This window comes from Lissotriton helveticus, chromosome 2_1, assembly GCF_964261635.1.
Source record: "Lissotriton helveticus chromosome 2_1, aLisHel1.1, whole genome shotgun sequence".
NCBI lineage: Eukaryota > Metazoa > Chordata > Amphibia > Caudata > Salamandridae > Lissotriton > Lissotriton helveticus.
In genome coordinates, this window is record NC_136059.1 from 384,018,771 (window position 1) to 384,037,364 (window position 18,594).

The window sequence follows — 18,594 nt, forward strand, 5'->3', positions numbered from 1 at the left end:
TCATAGTACGGTCATTGAGGGTTCACCCCAGCAGCACAGTTGAGTGAATAACGGGCAGCGAGAGGCCCATTGCTCTGGGATTGTGCACATTTAATTCGATTTGTGTTTTGAGCTCAGGAGTGGACCCTGCCTGTGCTCCCACGTACTCCCTCCTCCCAGGCCCAGTAATCTGGATAAAGTAAACTCATGATTACCGGCAGCAGAACCGTTTCGGCTGCCTCGTAACCGACAGAGCAATTATTTGGGAGAGGTTCCACCCCATACACCCATCCTGAAGCTATACGCCTGCACAGTGTACAAAACAAGAGACTCAACACGTTTTTTAGCACATCTATTTTCAGCACAGGCAGGGAGACGCACATACAACGCCTGCAATAGTTGATCACATAAGGTGTAGCGACAGCTGCTCTGTTGAGCCAGACCTAAAAAAGAGTTAAAAGAAGAACTAAAAGAAGCTCTGGAAAAAGAAATAGCTTAAACTCAAAAAATGAAAGTGCATCTTCAATCAGTAGTGAGTTGTGTGCATGGTTTTGTGGATGGGTGAAATAGATTGATTTTGTATACTTGCATATAGGAGGAGATGGGGATGGGAGAGAAGTCTCATGCCAATGGCCCCTGAATCCTTTGGAGCAGAGACGTTCTCAATCCTTTGGACCAGAGACGTTCTCATTCATAGCATGTGATTTATTTCCATTTAGTCAGGAGTGTTTGAGCTCTTGCTTGAAGATTAGTAGCAAACGAAGAACCTGGGGTGTGGCGGGGAGTCTAGCTTCTGGATGCACAGCTGAGAAAGAAATGTAATTAAAGTAAAATAAAGGATGTTCGTTATGTTTCCTATATGTGCTGGAATTCTGTGTCAGAAAAAATACAGTAACAGCTAGTTATAAAGAGTGGGAAGGGGGGTGGGGGGATGAAGACGTCTGGCAGAGGAAGATGAAGGAATTCCAAAGATACGAGGGGGGCTGGGGTGGATGCTGCGTGAGGGGAGGGGTGGGGTGAATGGGGAGGGATGGAGTGAGCGGACGTGGGACAGTCGAGGGAAGAGGCTTGGTTTGCCGTGTGTCTTCTCTGTCTCAGTTCCCAGCAGGGCAGGCCTCGCATCCCCGGGTGGTCCCCTCGGCGCGCAGACATGAAGGTAAGGGGATGGGCCCTCTTAGCCGGTTGGCGGGCTCCTTACGAGTCCCCGATGCTCTACCTTCCCGCATCAGCATCGGCGCCTGTGAGAGGAGTCTGCGCCGCCGAGAGCCCTTTCACAGGACGGCGCGGGCTCAGCCGCAGCCCCGCAGAGGAGCGTCCCGGGAGGGCGCGGGGGACGTTCGGAGGGGTCACGCCCGGGTGAGCCCATGGGGTCGCTCTTTCCCTAAAACGTGGATAAACAGACCTCGCCTGAGGGTGTTAAGTGAGATGTGGGGTGTGTGCTCACAGCTGGGATGGATGCTGCCTTGATTTAGACGCTCATGTTCACTTTTCCAAACTTACGTGCGAATCATGAGAGACCAGTTCCTCCGAGGTGGGGAGTTAGGCGCCGACTCTTAAAACGCAGCAGGTGTCAAGGTGTGAGGCTCGTTATATAGACACATATTTGTTTTTACGGAGCTCTCCGTGCAGCACTTACACCGTCTATAAGTTCTGTTAAAAACTTGTTGTACTGTACTGTTATCTAATGCTATCATTCTCAGCTTAATCAACTGCCATGAATTAATACCACTGAGTGCAGTGATATTTTGCTCGTTGATGCGGGCTGTGAATCTCAGCGGCTGTACTTCCTCGCTGCATGTTTACGAAGACGGTTGCCGGGCAGCATTAAACCTCTGCCCTGGGGAGGTTTGTTCACACTCCTGTAACAAACACGGTTGCGCATCGGTGAGTGTGCCACACCTATAAATGTGTTTTTTTTGTATTACCAATTTGTGAAACAAAAACTTTACAATTTATTTATGCCACCTTCGTCATTAAAATATTGCCATAACTTGCCCACAACAAGCAAATAAAGTGGCCAGTCTTCGGGCAATAAGCACCGTCCACAGGCCAAACATGGGGTAAAAGGCCGCTTTATTGGACAGGTAAGCAGTTTACATTTAATACAGATATGCAAATAAGGCATCACTAATACATATTCATATTCTATCACCCCCACCCATAAACAAATTCCCCACAACAAACTACCCCAACATAGTTCCAACTAATCCTCCTCCCCAACCCCTATCTCCGTCACCTGCCTACCTCTTGCCTCATTCCTCGTTCCCCTATTTCCCTCTGTCCGAAGCTAGTCTGAATGCCCCAACCCTTCCTGCCTGTCTTGATTTCTTCCAATTCTGCCACCTGTCCAAGCAACATTAAGAACCTAAACTTAATTATATGCACACAATTATCCACCACAATCCCTGACTCTACTAAGGGTGGTTGGGCAGGGCCACAAGAATTGGCGCTTGCCACGCTCCCGGCTCCGGTTAACTTAACTGCGCAATTAGAATGTTTGTGCTCTGTGTGCTCTGGCCGGTAGACTGCCAATGAGGATAACCTACCTGTCCTGGTCTGTGCTACTGCCCGAAGTTGCTCGGGGATGGACATTCTGTGAATGCCACCCTCCGGAGCCCTCATTGCGACTCCAGTGCGCAAGTGTTAAGGCGTGATCTAGAGAGCTGCCTCTCCTAAGTTAACCTCTGAGGAGACCCTTCCAAAAGCATGAGTGAACTGCTGGGAGGCTTCCGGTGCACACAGCACTGCCCTAGAAATGTTGCCTGTTTTGATATCATGCGTTGGTGGTGCCCCGTGCCACATTCTTTGTTGGCACCCCCATGACCTCCTTCAGTGATTCACTCACTAACACCCTCCATTGGTGCCCCTAATCTCCCCTTATCCCCTCTCTTACATTTATTTTATAGGGCTGCTCATCTCCATGTAGTCAGTCAAAGCGCTTACATCACGAACATATTATATAGAAAAAACTGAACATATAAGAGGGGATTACGCCAGCGGAACCAGAACATAATTTTTTCCGACCTTCCGGTGGTGCAATGCCCTGCATCATATTTACAAAGTGGCATTACTTCACTTGGCAGTTTTGTAAACATGGTACCCTTTCATGCAGTTTTCTGCTTAAAAGCACGTGCACTGGGTGTTGCTGTGGGCGTCCACAGCAACACTAAATGCTTTTTGATGCTGCCCCAGATTTGTAAATCTGAGGCAACGCCTAAAACTAATTCCATACAAAACCAGGTGTTAGATTGGCGTAACAAGGAGAAATACTTTTTTTCTCCTTGTTTTTGCTCTTTCTATGTGTGCTGAAACATGTGCTGAAGAATGCAGCACACATATAAGTAGATAATCACCATTATCTAATGATTGTTTTTGTGTAGGAGGGGACACCTTCCTGCATATAAACAATCATCCCGGCAACGCAGGCACCCTTGCACTGTGGTGCAAGGGTGTCTAGGTTTGCACTAGGCAGCTATTTTTAGCATAAGGGAGAAAAATAGGGGTGCGCCGTATTCTTGTAAATATGGCACATCCCCTCATTTTTAAATGACACAGTGCAGTGCTGTAAAATGTGCTGCAGCGCCATTTTATGTGTGTAAATCAATGTATAGGAAATGTTACTTATGAGAATGAGAACTGCCAGGTGTAAGAGTCACACATCATCCATACTGGTAGGCAGTATATGTTAAAGAGTGCTTTGTCTGAGGAAACTAAGGGACAGATTCATTTTTAGGAGGAACAGTAACCAAACTTTGCGTTGCGTGAAAAGGAGAGCGCACAGCAGCACCATATCTGCAACACAACCATATCTACTAATATAGGATGCTGTGCTGATGGTTAGGTTTTATACTGGAAAGGTACCCTTCCATCACAAAAGTCTATGCTTCAACGAAGTTTAACACTTTAGTACTTTGTTATTTTGCTGCACACTGCAGCACACATGCAAAGCTGGAAAGGTTGGGAAAAATAAGTAAATTTTTTATGCTAATCCCTTTCTACCAAAATTAGTAGAGAGGGATTAGTGTAAAAACATGAGTGATCGCATAGGAACATCCATGTACTACCCATGATACACCTTCTTGACACAAAGTAGCACATAGTTGCACTTTGTGTTAATCTAGGGCTACTGTCCAACACAATTTAGGATTTGTTCTGGAAAGTAAGCCCCAAAAAAACACTTTGGACCAGGCTTACATCATTTTTGTGATGCAACCAGGTGTAAAGTGTTGGTAGATCTGCGCCATAGATGTAAAACAATGATTGAGGTGTCACGCTAATAAATTGTATTGCTGCCCAAAGGAACCCTTTATAGCAATGTTAGAATACCAAAAGATTGATGGGGCAAAACAATAAGGTTCTAAACTCATGAATTTCAATTTACATGCAGCATTTTGAAGCCAGTCATTGCTAATGTGCTATATTAGAGTGGTTGTTACTGATCCACAAGTAACAAAAGGATCTCTGTGTCAAAAGCAATAACTCACTGAGCAAACAATGTAAAATACTAATCTGCAATCTGCATGTCACACATTGTGTTTTGCAGCAGGAACATTAATCATGTAATTTAGAAGGATTTGTAGAGCACGGACTAATCACATGTGAGGGTCTCTAGGCACTGAGTAGGTGCAAAGGTCAGAGGCATCAGTCGAAGAGCCAGGTCTTCAGTTTCTTGTGGAATGTTTTGAGCATTGTGACTGCTCTGATGTCCTGGAGGAGGGCTTTCCAAGTCTTTGATTCTAGGTAGATGAATGAGCGGCCTTCTGCCCTGCTTCTGTGAATGCATGGAATGTGTGTGAATGACAGCGAGGCATAGCGAAGGTTGCAGGTTGGCTGTTGGAAGTTAAGACTGTGGTTGAGGTCGGCAGGTCCATTCTAATGCAGCGCTTTATAGGCAAGGGTGAGTATCTTGAAGTGGCAGCCTTTCTGGACTAGGAGCCAGTGGAGCTCTCCAAGGTGAGGTGTGATGTGGGTGTGGGGGGGTAAATGGAGAACCAGTGTTGCTGCAGCATTTTGGATGGTTTGGAGCTTGTGTGTGAGGTCGGCAGGTACTCTGTAGTAGAGGGCGTTGCCATAGTCGAACTTGGTTGTGAGCAAAGTCTGGGTGACGGTCTTTCTGGTGTCCAGGTGAAGGCATTTGAAGATCTTTTTGAGCATTTGGGGGATGTTGACGCAGCTGTATGTGACGCGTTGAATTTGGCTCTCATAGTGAGTGCAGTGTCCAAGATAATGCCCATGTTTTGAGCCTGGTCGGTGGAAGTCGGGGTGGATCCCAATTCGATTGGTCACCAGGTGGTGTCCCAGGGGGAGTTGCTTGGTCCGAAAATCAGGACTCCTGTTTTCTTGGCGTTTTAGGCAGTTGGTGCGCATGCAGGTGGCAACTTCCGTCATGCAGAATTTGAAGTTGTTTATGGTGTTGCTGGGGTTTTCTGTGAGGGACAGGATGAGTTGCATGTCATAGGTGTACAAGATGATGCTGAGTCTGTGGGAGTGGGTGATCTTCGCAAGGGACACAAGGTAAATGATGAAGAGATTGGGGCTTAGTGATGACCGCAGTCAAACTCTGCAGATGATGATTTTGAGTTCGGCGGTGAAAGGCAGCAGGCTGACACGTTCCTATCTTCTGTACAGGAAGGAGTGCATCCTTTGGAGGGCTGGTCCTTGGATTCCTGCATCATGGAGCCTGATGACGAGTGTGTGGTGGGAAATTGTGTCGAAAGTGGGGGAGAGGCCGAGCAGAATTAGGGCTGTGGAGTGTCCTCAGTACATGATGCTGCGAATGCCACCCGTTGAGTGATGAGGGCCGTTTTGGTGCTATGGTTACTGCAAAATCCGGATTGTGAGTTGTCAAGGAGGTCGTGTTCTTTGAGGTAGCCTCTGTGTAACCCTTTATGCTAACATATAACGAATCAAAACTGTGACTAGACAAATCACAGTCCTTTTCCACAAGTGCATTAACCACCAGAGTTGGCATCCCCTAAAGAATGCCACTCACCCAAAGATCTCTGCAGGCGGCTCTTATGTCCGTTCAACCTGTCTTCCAGAGGGTGACCACTTGACCTTGGCGCCCAGTAGTGAAGCAAGGATGTCTTATGACTGCTGCTATGGGTAATGAGAGAGCGGGCGAGGGTCACTAGCAAGGAGAAAAAGAGAGGCAGCACCTCTGGATGGTGTGTGAGAGAGGGGCGGGAGAAGGCAAGTGATTGCATTTATCCGAGAAGAGGTGTGAATAAGACTGGAGCAACACCACTGGGAGGGATTGTAGGTGTTAGGCAAAGAGTTTTAGCACCTTTGAGACACATATTCGCACAAGAAGTACTCTCCTGTTAGAAATAAGAAAGAGCCATGCACCCAAATCAGCAATACCTGGGGGTGGTCCGCTTCCTGAGGCTTCCCCGCTGGAGGATAGACTGATACTTGACCCCATGGTCAAGAAGGCCATATCCCTAACATATAAAAAATTGATCAAAAACCGCCCTGATGTTATCATGCACCTGCGGCAGCACTGGGAGGTTGACTTGGGCAAGTTAGAGGAGGAGGACTGGTCAAGATGGGTAAGAAACCGGGCCCTTGTTGCCTTAGACACTGCGGTCAGGAGGGAACCTCTTTTCACACCATCTGGGATGCCCAGTTGCCCAGGCATACTGGAATAAAATTACAGATCAAATGGGGAACACTGGGGGGAAAAAGATGACGATCACCCTGAAACTATGTTTATTAAACATTTGGGATGGCACATACTTCACCCAGACTGAGAAAGCGTGGGTTTAACCTGGATGGGCTTTAACAAAACGAATTAACATTGCACAAAAATGGGGTGTGGGTGAAACACCAAAGGTCAGAGACTGGGTGGCCAATATGGATAGAGCTATGATCACTGAAAAGGATGTGTTTAAACACAGAGGCTGCCTGGAATATGTACAGAGGTGAAATATGTTTGTCCCCCACTGTGGAACTACAACGCATCGAAGAAAGACTACTTGGTCCATTACACAGTGAGGGGGGAGCTTGAGTGATGAATCTATGTTGTAACGGTATGCTGAGAATAATGTACCTGCTTAAAACATTCAATAATATGTTATTGCTGATTTGCAAAGCTGTGCTAACCGTTAAGTTGCTCAAATAAAAAGAGTTACAAAAAAATAGAACAAATAAAATAATTACTTAAGTGCATAATAAACTATTAGAAATGAATTACCATTGATATGAAATTATTAGTAATTTAAATTAACGTCAGACCGTAGTCCACAACAAAAATCAACAACCTACTACTACAATACAAATAATGAATCACAATTTAAACATTTAAATATACATTAAAAAGAACACATGAAACTTAAGTACATAAAATTACTAATAAACAATTGAACAATTTAAATAAATACTAATCAATTACATATTTAATTTACTATTAAAAATGAACAATACAATTAAATAAATTACATTTTAAATGACTTCACACCTTATTTTCCTACAAACTCAACACCTTGCTACTACATAAAAGATTATCAACTTTATTAAAAACATAAATTATGCATTTATTAAGTCCACAATGGCACAGCCAGGATGGTAAAAACGTTTCTTTCTCAGAAATCAGGAAGCATCAAACCTATAGAGCAGCAGTCTCCAACCGTCACTGCCTCACACGACAGCTTAGTCCCAACACTCCTCCCACATTCTAACCTGGTGACAACCGTCTGATTCGTGAAGAGGAAGGTTAGAACATAGCAGCATTTTAAATGACAAACTGTATTATAAAAATGAATAACAATTATACAAACAATACTACCACTTAAAATTTATATTTTAACTAATATATAATAAATTAAACAAAAACAATATTTTTTACAACTGTATTTAAGTAAACGATAACAAATACAACTTTATTTAAAAACGATGTTATATATCAAAAAACAACATTCTTGATGACAATAGTCTGTGACACTATATTTCTGTACTTATTATATTTTTGACACACTATTTAAGTATCACAATATTAAAAGCTCAATATTTTGTCCAAACTTCGGTCTGGCTGAGCAGAAGTGTTTGGATGTGGGTTGGTGGAAGGAGATGCGGCTGTTCAGGTTGGCATGGCGTATGTTGCACAGTGCCTTGAATGTGTGTGAGCAGTTTGAACTGAGTGCATTTGTGCATCTGGAGACAGTTGAGCTTCCTGAGGTGTGTGATATGTGCATTCTGCATGGTAGGTTGAGGATGTGTCTACCTGGCCAATCTGGTAGCATGTACTTTTTAAATTTCGAGGTGAAGCTAAAATTCAGTGGTGATGCAGCATGGTGCTGATGTGATCGCCGCTTTTCCATGTATTGAAACACTGCTGCTATTCCTGAAAGTGGTTCAGCTTAGCTCAGGGAAAATGTGTAATGTTTCCTAGATGTTAGTTTATAAAGATATGTAGATATTGTACAGGAAGGAAGGAGGGCTGGCTTTTATTCTGGCAGAGGAAATGCGTCTTCATCAAAGGGCATCGGATAGAGGCCTCACCCACCCACTGAGGCAACTGGTCTGAAACCAGTGGGGGGCAGGGAAAGTGTTCATGCGGCTCCAATATCCTAGACAGACATTGGTAGCCCCACCCAAAGGCAATGACCACTTGGGCAACATACACAATTGACCAGTCGAATTAAAGTCTACCATTTACCCGTCGATGTACACACCCAAACCCACTAGAGACTGACAACCTTTATGCATGTCCAAGAAATCATGAGGGCAAAGGACCTCTTTTCGATCAAACTACAGATTTTACACTTGGGGATACAATATGCAATTTGTCCCTAGGGTACTGGAAAAAAGGCTTCAAAACCAGATTATAGATTTTGCAACACTGTCAGTTCTCTAATAGGCTAGATAGAGGGGACAATATTCACCCTCATAAGAGTGTCACTCTTTGGATGCCACTGCAACATCATAGATCAGCTCTATTGTTTTGCAACAACTAAACAGAAGTGCCCTTATTGGGGTCTCCTGAATGTCAAGCTCAAGTGGGGAGGAGGGCAAGGAGAAATCATAGGGTTATCCAGAACATGTTCATTTCAGGGAAGTACAGCTTCAACAAGTCATGCAGAGGACCTCTATCTCAATAACCACCAATATCTTTGCAATTGCCTTTTAACATGTTTACATTTTTTGAGGAATTTTGTTATTGTATAATTGAGTAAAACAATGCAATGGTCAAGATTTAACACAATCCTGATCTAGAGGCTAAGTATCTCACCTAAAAACTGAGAGGCCTGGTTTCTTATAATAATTTCACAGTGTGACAAAGATAATCATATGATTTTGGACAAACTGTTTACATGGTTATATAACCAAGTATATATGTAAGTAGTAATGTATTTACTAACAGTTGGCTATTGTTTTTTATTTCAGGTCTTGGAGTCCATTCTTCTGCTGCAAATCACCAGTCTTTGTCAGGTTTTCTCAAGGTAAGAACTGTTTTTGTACAACAAGCACACATCTAGATACACAAACCTCCCTGACTTGGAAGTGGGACAACCTGAAAAAAGTGCATATCAACCAAAAAGGAAATCTCAAGAGCAGCCTATGCAAGTGGTTGCACATCAGTAAATGTAAAGTCTATGGGCTTTATAAAGTGCCTCTTTTATTTTTTAGAGTTAAGTTAGTGCATGACAGTGACTGCTTCCTGAGCATTATTTTCCCTGTCAAAAATCTCCCTAGCTGTTTGGTGTAATGGGAGCTGCAGTTTTTTCCTATGTTGTTTAGGGGCTCCTCCGTGTCACAAGAGCAGTCTAGACATGATTGGACTGATGGGCTTGTGCAATCAGCTCACCATTTTGAGGGTGGGGTAGGAGAGACTGGACCACAAGTATAGTTGATAGCTCCGTGGAATTATTTGGAAATTGAGAGACAGAGTGACAACTTGTGATCGTGACTGGGTCCATGCGTGAAACACCATGTGAAAGAACATAGTAAAGGAAATATTGTGATGGGTCAGCACATTGCATCTGGTATTAGTCCGTATCCTCACTTATCAGCAAGTTTACCAATTATCTCTAGTACGAAGAAGTATGCCTCAGTATTCAGGGAATGTCAGTGCTTGGTATTGCTTACCGCATGGCAGCCTTCTTCTATCACTGTCAGTACATATTTAATCAGTATTAAAGCTTGCAGTTAAACTGATGAACTATTATTTGATTAGTTAAGGGACCTTCATCCAAAGTTTATGCTCTCTTAAAGACACTTAAAAAGTGTCTAATAGGAGACAAAAAGAGCAACGATGATTATGTTGCTATGCTATGGTATGCTATGTTGCTGTGTTCAGGGTAGAGAGTAACAGGCTCCTTGTCTGTTAAAAAGTAGGCAATTTTTAATCAAGAGGCCCAGCCCTTTCCGTTATAACCCACAAACTACACAAGTAAGGGGCCAGCCATCCATATAAGAAAGTACACTTGAAGTCGATCAGTTCTCTTTAAGGGACTAGGACATTTCCTCCTGCCAACTGGTCCAAAACCCTCTAAAACTGACTTTAGAATGTATCAGTCTCCAGAAAAGCATAAGGGAATGCCTACCATTCTGAATTCAACATACGAGTTAGAGCAAAAGTATATGGACACTTTAAAATGTTCTGTATCAAGATAGAGAAAGAACAACAGGAGTAAAACCCATAAACCACGTCGGGATGGGTGTAGGATGTGTATAAAAACAATTCCCAACAGGTATCACTTTAAGGCAGATCAATGATGTATGCAGTCAGCATTACATAAGAAAGAAACAAGGAGACTCATGCGGTTTAAGAGCTTATTATTCACCAATTTAACAAAGTGCGTTTCACATGGAAATACAGTTAGGCAGCACTGTACAGAGGAAATCATGTGACAACCCGAAGGCACTTGGAGAGTGGTGATATATACAATTGGTGAAGGGTGATGATGCAAGTGCAGAATGTGAACAGCGTGTGTGAGAAGTTGGCCTGATATATAGTGCTCACTATTCTAGTGATCACTTTGTATCATACCAAACAACCCTTATTGATGATTGGTTGTAAGTCAACCTTATTAGACCAGCTATCCTAGTAGCATGGACACGAGCAGTCTTTAGGCTAAACTCTACAGGGCGTGTTAAGCCAGCTGTTTTACCATCACATATACCCCTTGAACACCAAGTGAAAGGACACCACACAAGTTGTTATGAAAATAAAGGATATTTATTTATAACAAGACTACCCTGAACTCTTTATGAGTCAGGGAGCTAAGCACAATACAAAACTTTTACGAAAATACTTCAAGTTGCACAATTTACACAAATGCCCGAGGGGCACGAACAACCATATACACAAAAAGTGGAATGCGAAATACTAGCAGGTAAGTAACAAGATCCAGAGGCTTCAGGTTCGCTAGGACTACACTACTGAACCCTAAGGTTAGGAGCAGGAGGCCTAGGGATATCGGGTGCAGAGTGTGCACTCTCACGCTTGATGCGGGAAGAAGTCTATGGATGCTAGCGTTTCTAAAGTTACTGTTTCCGGATGAATCCGACTAGGTAGACTGAAAACGAAAAAGTATCTGGACACTTGGATAGTGAACCTGTGCTGGAGTACCGAAATACTCAAGTTACCTAGCCCAGGGGCCGCGGCTGCATAGGGTTCAAAAGACGTCGGGGATCCTCGTTGAAGTCTATGGAGCCTGAAAGAAGAAGTTGCTGGCAGGCGACCAGTGAAGAAGTTCGGTGTGATCCAAGGCTGGATCAGTGAAGGAGACGACCTGAAAGCAGAGAGGATTTAGTTCTTAATCACTAGCCAGTGATTATGTGGGCACCAGGATGGCACCGGATGAAGTCACCTCGACCAGGTGAGTGGGCGACGCTGGACTCTGCAGTCACACGGGCTAGGAGGCGTTGTCGGCGTCCAGGCTGGAGGTGCGAGCTGTCCCATGAGGCTGTCGGCTGTTGGCTGTTGGCGATGCTGGACTCAGGATTTGAGCAACAAACCTTGGCAAAGACAAGCCCACGCGGTGGAGTCAAGATGGCGTCTGGAGTGGACCAGGAGGGTCCAGGGCAGTTCTTGTTGAGCAAGAAGCAAGGGCCAGTCTAGGGGACCTAGACCAGCGGGGAAAACGTCGTGGTACGTCGTCAAGAGGGTCACTAGCCGACGGGCAAGTGACCGGACAACGTGGCAAGCAGCAAAGAAGCAGAAGGGCCCCACGCAGACCTCGTGGATGCTGGGGGGCTGGACTTCGGTGCTGGAGCTGCTTAGGTTTAGGGCTTCTCAAACCCCAATGCACTTACTCGAGGGTCTCTCGGGGGTCGTGCTTGTGAAGCGTCGTGCAGGTCTTGAAGATGGCCGGTCCCACGGGTCTCGTCACACCCACGAATCTCAGCTGGGCTGGATGATGTAGGTAGAGGTCAGAGATGGCAGGGAATCCGGGTCTCGTCGAGCTGGGCAGTCTTGATCCGGAGGATGGACGTGCAGCAAACTGCAAGAGCTTCGATGGTGCCTGCTGGTGCAGGGTGGCTACTCCTTAGCCACAAGGGAGAGTCTTCAGAGAAAGTCAAGAGTTCCTTTCGTGGAAAGTAGTTCAAGATTCAAGATTATCTAATTTGGGAAGGGGGCCTCCTCCTAACTTTATCCTAAGAAAAAGGGGCTGGCACGCGACTAGGTCCTGCCCTATGGGTGGGACCAGGAGGGGGGTGGTTACACCCCTCTCCTTTGTCCGGTCTCTCCCCAGCTCAGGGGCTGGGGTGCCCCAGGAACTGGTTTGAGTCGGCATATGCACAGTGAGCACCGGGGTGCCACTTGCAGTCACCTTCCTTTCAGCCCTGCCTACCTGGGATACACAAAATCCTGTCTGGGATGGTGCTAGCACCGCCCCTGACAGGAAACCCTTTGTCCAGGCCTCCATTGCTGGAAGGACTCCCAGCAGCAGGAGGGCAGACTTGTGTCTCGGTGGCAGCATCCATTTTGTGGAGCTGAGGCTGTGTCTGACTTTAACCGGGGTTCACAGTTACATACATGTCGTGTCCCTCTAGAAGGGTGGAATGCTAACCCCGTCGCCAGAATTGGCGAGGGGTTAGTATTCCAATTTGTATGACACCTTACTCGACATGTTTTGATAATGCTATACCAAAGTTAGCATTTAACCGCGAGGATTATAATGCACTTAAGAGTATATGGTATAGCGTTATCATGGAACAGCTATTTGGACTTGGTTCCGCAAGCTGCAAACGGCTCAGCTCATGCCAGAGCACCATCTCACATAATTCCAAGCACTCTGCCTTCAGGATTGATACGGCCTGCCATAGAAGTGACTGATAGGAATATATGTGTCCATTTTAGGGTTAGATATAGGAATACTATATCTAAAGCAAACGGTGTTTACACCACCTTGCCCCAGCTGTCGTGCAGCCAGTTGTGTCTGTTTGGGTGGCCAGCCAGGGGTGGCATAATACATGCTTCAGCCCCTGGTAGGCCCTGGGTACACCTATGCCCTGGATACCTAAGGTAGGCTGTACAGGGACTGATAAGGTGGCCCAGTACCAATTGGTAAAATGCACCTAAGGTACATGGTTGTAATTTAGAGAGAGAACAGCTAGGCTGTGGGTCTGATTAGCAGGCCCACAGCCAGGGAAAGTCGTAAACCAGTGAAGCAAAAAGCAAAAATCTGGGTTGGCCATGGGATTGCAGACCCCACTCTCCTACATAACCCCCCCCCCAAACTTAGCGACATTAAATTAACCTTGACCAGGTGAGTCTTCTTGCTCTAAGTGGAAGTACCTGGAGAGACCATCTGCATTACCATGGTCAGTCCCTGGGCGGTGCTCCACTGTAAAGTCCATCCCCTGTAGGGGAATGGACCACCTAAGAAGTTTGGGGTTTTCACCCTTCATTTGATTTAGCCATAAGAGGGGCTTATGGTCGGTCTGAATCTTGAAGTGAGTACCAAACAAGTATGGCCTCAACTTCTTCAGGGCCCAAACCACAGCAAAGGCCTCCCTCTCAATAGCTGACCAACGTTTCTCTCTAGGGGTCAGCCTTCTGCTTATAAAAGTAATGGGCTGGTCATGACCATCAATATTCAGCTGAGATAGAACAGCTCCCACACCCAACTCAGAAGCATCTGTTTGGACAATGAAGATTTTGGAGTAGTCTGGACTCTTGAGAATAGGTGCAGTGCACATGGCCTGCTTTAGGTCATCGAATGCCTTCTGACAGCTGACTGTCCACTGAACTTTCTTTGGCATTTTCTTACTTGTCAGGTCATTAAGTGGTGTCACAATGGACCCATAATTTCTGACAAATTTCCTGTAATAACCAGACAGGCCCAAGAAAGCTCTGACTTGTGTCTGGGTGGTTGGAGGAGCCCAGTCCTTTATGGCCTGTATCTTGCTCTCCAGAGGTTGAACTTGGCCTCCACCTAAAAGGTGGCCCAAGTATACAACTTGACTCTGCCCTATCTGGCATTTAGTAGCCTTGATAGTGAGGCCTGCCTTCTGCAGGGCCTCCAAAACTTTACTCAGGTGGATCAGGTGATCCTCCCAGGTGGAGCTAAAGACAGCAATATCGTCTAGATATGCTGCACAAAAGTCATCCAACCCAGTGAGAACTTGGTTCACCAACCTTTGAAAAGTGGCAGGGGCATTTTTCAAACCAAAGGGCATCACCACAAATTGGTAATGACCTCCTGGGGTAGAAAATGCTGTCTTGGCCTTGGCATCCTCAGCTAACCTGATTTGCCAATAACCAGCTGTTAGGTCAAATGTACTTAAGAAAGTTGCAGAAGCCAACTTATCTATCAGTTCATCTGCCCTGGGTATTGGATGGGCATCTGTCTTAGTGACAGCATTGAGACCCCTGTAGTCTACGCAAAACCTCATCTCTCTCTTACCATCCTGGGTGTGAGGTTTAGGCACTAGAACTACAGGACTAGCCCAAGGGCTCTCTGAGGGTTCAATGACTCCCAATTCCAACATCTTTTGTACTTCAGTTTTTATGCAGTCCCTGACGTGGTCAGGTTGCCTGTAGATTTTACTCTTTATAGGCAGACTGTCTCCAGTGTCCACCTCATGTGTGCACCAGTTTGTCTGACTGGGGGTCAGACAAAACATTTGTCTGAAGGATTGAAGGACTTGCCTACAATCCTGTTGCTGATGCTCAGAGAGGCTGTCAGAAAAGACTACACCGTCCACTGACCCATCATCAGGGTTCTGAGTGAGCAGGTCTGGGAGAGGGTCACTCTCTTCCTCCTGTCCCTCATCTGTGGCCATGAGCAAGCCCATGTCCTCCCTGTCAACAAATGCTTTGAGCCTATTCACATGAAGTACTCTGTGAGGGCTCCTGGGAGTTCCCATGTCAACCAAGTAGGTGACTTCTCCCTTTTTCTCAATGATGATGTGGGGTCCAGACCATTTGTCTTGGAGAGCTGCTGGGGCCACTGGCTCCAACACCCACACCTTCTGTCCTGCATGGTATACAGTTAGGACAGCCTTTTGGTCATGCCAAGCTTTTTGAAGTTCCTGGCTGGCCTCAAGGTTTTTAGATGCCTTCTCCATGCACTCTGCCATCCTGGAGCGGAGACCAAGTACATAGTTCACTATGTCAAGTTTAGGCTTTTTGAGAGGTAACTCCCATCCTTCCTTCACAAGACATAGGGGTCCTCTTACAGGATGTCCAAACAAAAGTTCAAAAGGGCTGTAACCAACCCCCTTCTGTTGGACCTCTCTGTAAGCAAACAGAAGGCAGGGTAAAAGGATGTCCCATCTTCGCCTAAGCTTTTCTGGTAACCCTTTTATCATCCCTTTGAGGGTCTTGTTGAATCTTTCAACAAGCCCATTGCATTGTGGGTGATAGGGTGTGGTGAATTTGTAATTGACACCACATTCCTTCCACATAGCAGTCAACTATCCTGACATGAAGTTTGCACCTCTGTCAGAGATCACCTCCTTAGGGAACCCCACTCTGGAGAAAACTCCAACCAGGGCCCTTGCCACAACAGCAGCTGTAGTGGTTCTAAGGGGAATAGCTTCTGGATACCTAGTGGCATGATCCACTACCACCAGTATAAATCTGTGCCCAGATGCTGTTGGGGGGTCCATTGGTCCAACAATGTCAATCCCCACTCTTTCAAAGGGAACCCCCACCACAGGTAGTGGTATAAGGGGGGCCTTTGTTGTGCCACCTGATTTGCCACTGGCTTGGCAGGTGACACAGGAACGACAAAAGTTCTTAGTGTCCTCAGACATATGGGGCCAGTGAAAGTGTGGGGCAAGCCTGTCCCAAGTCTTATTCTGGCCTAAGTGACCTGCAAGGGGAATTTCATGGGCCAAGGTGAGAAGGAAACCTCTCAGAAACAAGGGGATGACCAGCCTCCTGGTAGCACCAGGCTTGGGGTCTCTTGCCTCAGAGTAAAGGAGTCCATCGTCCCAGTACACTTTATGGGCACCTGTGGCATTCCCTGCAGCCTCAGCAGCAGCCTGCTGTCTGAGGGGTTCAAGAGAGGAACAGTCTAACTGTGCCTGCCTCAAGTCTGCCCTGGAAGGGCCCCCTGTCCCAAGAAACTCAACCTGTTCAGGCTCAAGCTCTTCTAGGACAGTTCCTTCTGGGGTCTTGGGGTCAGTCTCCTGAGAGAGCTGATCCATCACCTGAGTCAGGGGGGAAGAGTCAATCTTACCCCTACTGCTCTTTCTCTTGGGTAGTGTCTGGTCCATTGTTCCAGGATCCAGCACTAGTTCAGCTGGGCATTTCTTGGCCTGTGACCTAGTCACAGCAAGGACATGTGCTGACAAACCTAACATTTCCACATGAGGCCTATACTCCACATCTGACCATAAGGAGGATTCCAAATCATTGCCCAAAAGACAGTCCACAGGGAGGTCTGAACTAAGAACAACCCTTTTGAGGCCATTTACCCCTCCCCAGGAGAAGTTAACAAGTGCCATACTATGGGAGATGGTGGCATTGCTAGCATTGGTCACCAGGTAGTCTGCTCCCAGTATTACCTGGTCAGGGTCCACAAAGTTAGGTGTCACCATGGTGACACTGGCACAAGTGTCCCTGTAGGCCTGAGCCATTTTTCCATTAATCAACAGCGTCTGCCTGTACTTGCCCAGAGTACTGGGACTTATTGTAGGGGTCATATCCATGTCCCCAGTACAAACAAGAACAGCCTGAGTAGGTGTTCTGACTAAGTCAGAGCCCGCCTCAGTTCCCAAGGTTAACCCCACTATAGCCTTAGGAGGAGTACTACCACTACTAACTGTACTAGGGGGTGCAGATGCCTTAGGGGCAGTAGTGGTAGGAGTTGGGCCTTTCTTGGTGCACTCACTAAACCAGTGAGTATTACTTTTGCAGTATTGGCACCATGGTTTCTTCTGACCATTCTTCTTCTTTTGGGAATTCTGGGAATTCTGGGACCCACCCTATTTAGATTGTTGCGGGGCCCTGTTGAAGACTTCTGGTCATTTTGCTTATTCTCATTACCCTTGGGATCTGCTTTCTTCTGGCCACCACCCTGGTTCTGGTTCTGCTGCTTGACCCTTGTCCTGACCCATCTGTCTGCCTTCTTTCCCAATTCTTGGGGAGAGGTCAGATCCGAGTCAATAAGGTGCTGACGCAACAACTGATTTTGACAATTACTTAAGATTTGTTCTCTCATAATTAGATTATACAATCCTGTGTAATCAGTAACTTTACTTCCCAGTAACCAGCCTTCAAAAGCCTTAGTGGCACAATCTACAAAGTCAGCCCAATCTTGAGACTGAATTTTCTGGGTGTCTCTGAACAGCAACCTGTACTGTTCAGTGGTTAAGCCAAACCCATCAATCAGTGTATTTTTCAAGACTTGGTAATTGTTAGCATCCTCAGCTCTAGTAGTGAGGAGCTTATCTCTACCTTTACCTTCAAAGGAGAGCCACAAAATAGCTGCCCACTGACTCTGGGGGATGCACTGGACAGTGCAGGCCCTCTCCAAAGCAGTCATCCATTTGTGGATGTCATCCCCTTGTTTAAAGGGGGGCACTATTTTACTCAGGTGTCTAGTATCAAAACTCCTGTCTTTATCCTTAGGGATATTGCTGCCACCAGTGGGGACTACCCCACTTAACTGTTGCTCTCTAGCAAAGGCAAGCTTCTCCTTGGCAAGGGCAAGTTCCTCCCTCTGAATCCTCAGATTAGCCTGTTTCATCCTTGCTTCATGTTCTCTCCTCTGAGGGGAAGTTATTCTCCTCTGAGCAGAGCCGTGAGAGTGCACAGATCTATTGGAGTCCCTAGAATGAGACCTATCTCTTCTAACTCCAAAGTTAGGCCTGCTTAGGGTCAGTACTGGGGGTCCCCCAGATCCTTCCCTATGTAGGTCTAAGTTGGCCCTAGTAAGTCTGCTGACTAGCTCAGGACCATTGTCTGCCTCATCCCCAGAAATAACCTCTTCATCCTCTTCCTCCTCTACTTCCTCAGTTTCAGGGAGGTCAGGATCACAAAGGGTACCTTCTAAGGGGGGCATGTTCCCATCTGTATGAGAAACCTTTCTAGCATCATAAGTCTCTAAGAGACCTAACAGGAAAGGAGTGGTAGGGTTAGAACCCTGTTTTAGTTTCCTGGAGGTGCACAATTGTCTCATCTCCTGGAAGCTAAGGGCTGCATATCTGGAAGTG

At 46.1% G+C, this 18,594-nt stretch overlaps 1 protein-coding gene across 1 annotated transcript in view; it reads left to right on the plus strand.

Moving 5' to 3' along the window:
* The first annotated feature begins 1,022 nt into the window (after positions 1-1,022).
* The window catches only part of C7 (complement C7), a 643,094-nt gene continuing 625,522 nt past the window's right edge, over positions 1,023-18,594 (plus strand). Inside the window, exons 1-2 of the mRNA XM_078675005.1 lie at positions 1,023-1,135; positions 9,364-9,419. Of these exons, the coding sequence (XP_078531131.1) occupies positions 1,130-1,135; positions 9,364-9,419 (62 nt within the window). The 5' untranslated portion in view covers positions 1,023-1,129. The remainder of the gene's footprint in view (positions 1,136-9,363; positions 9,420-18,594) is intronic.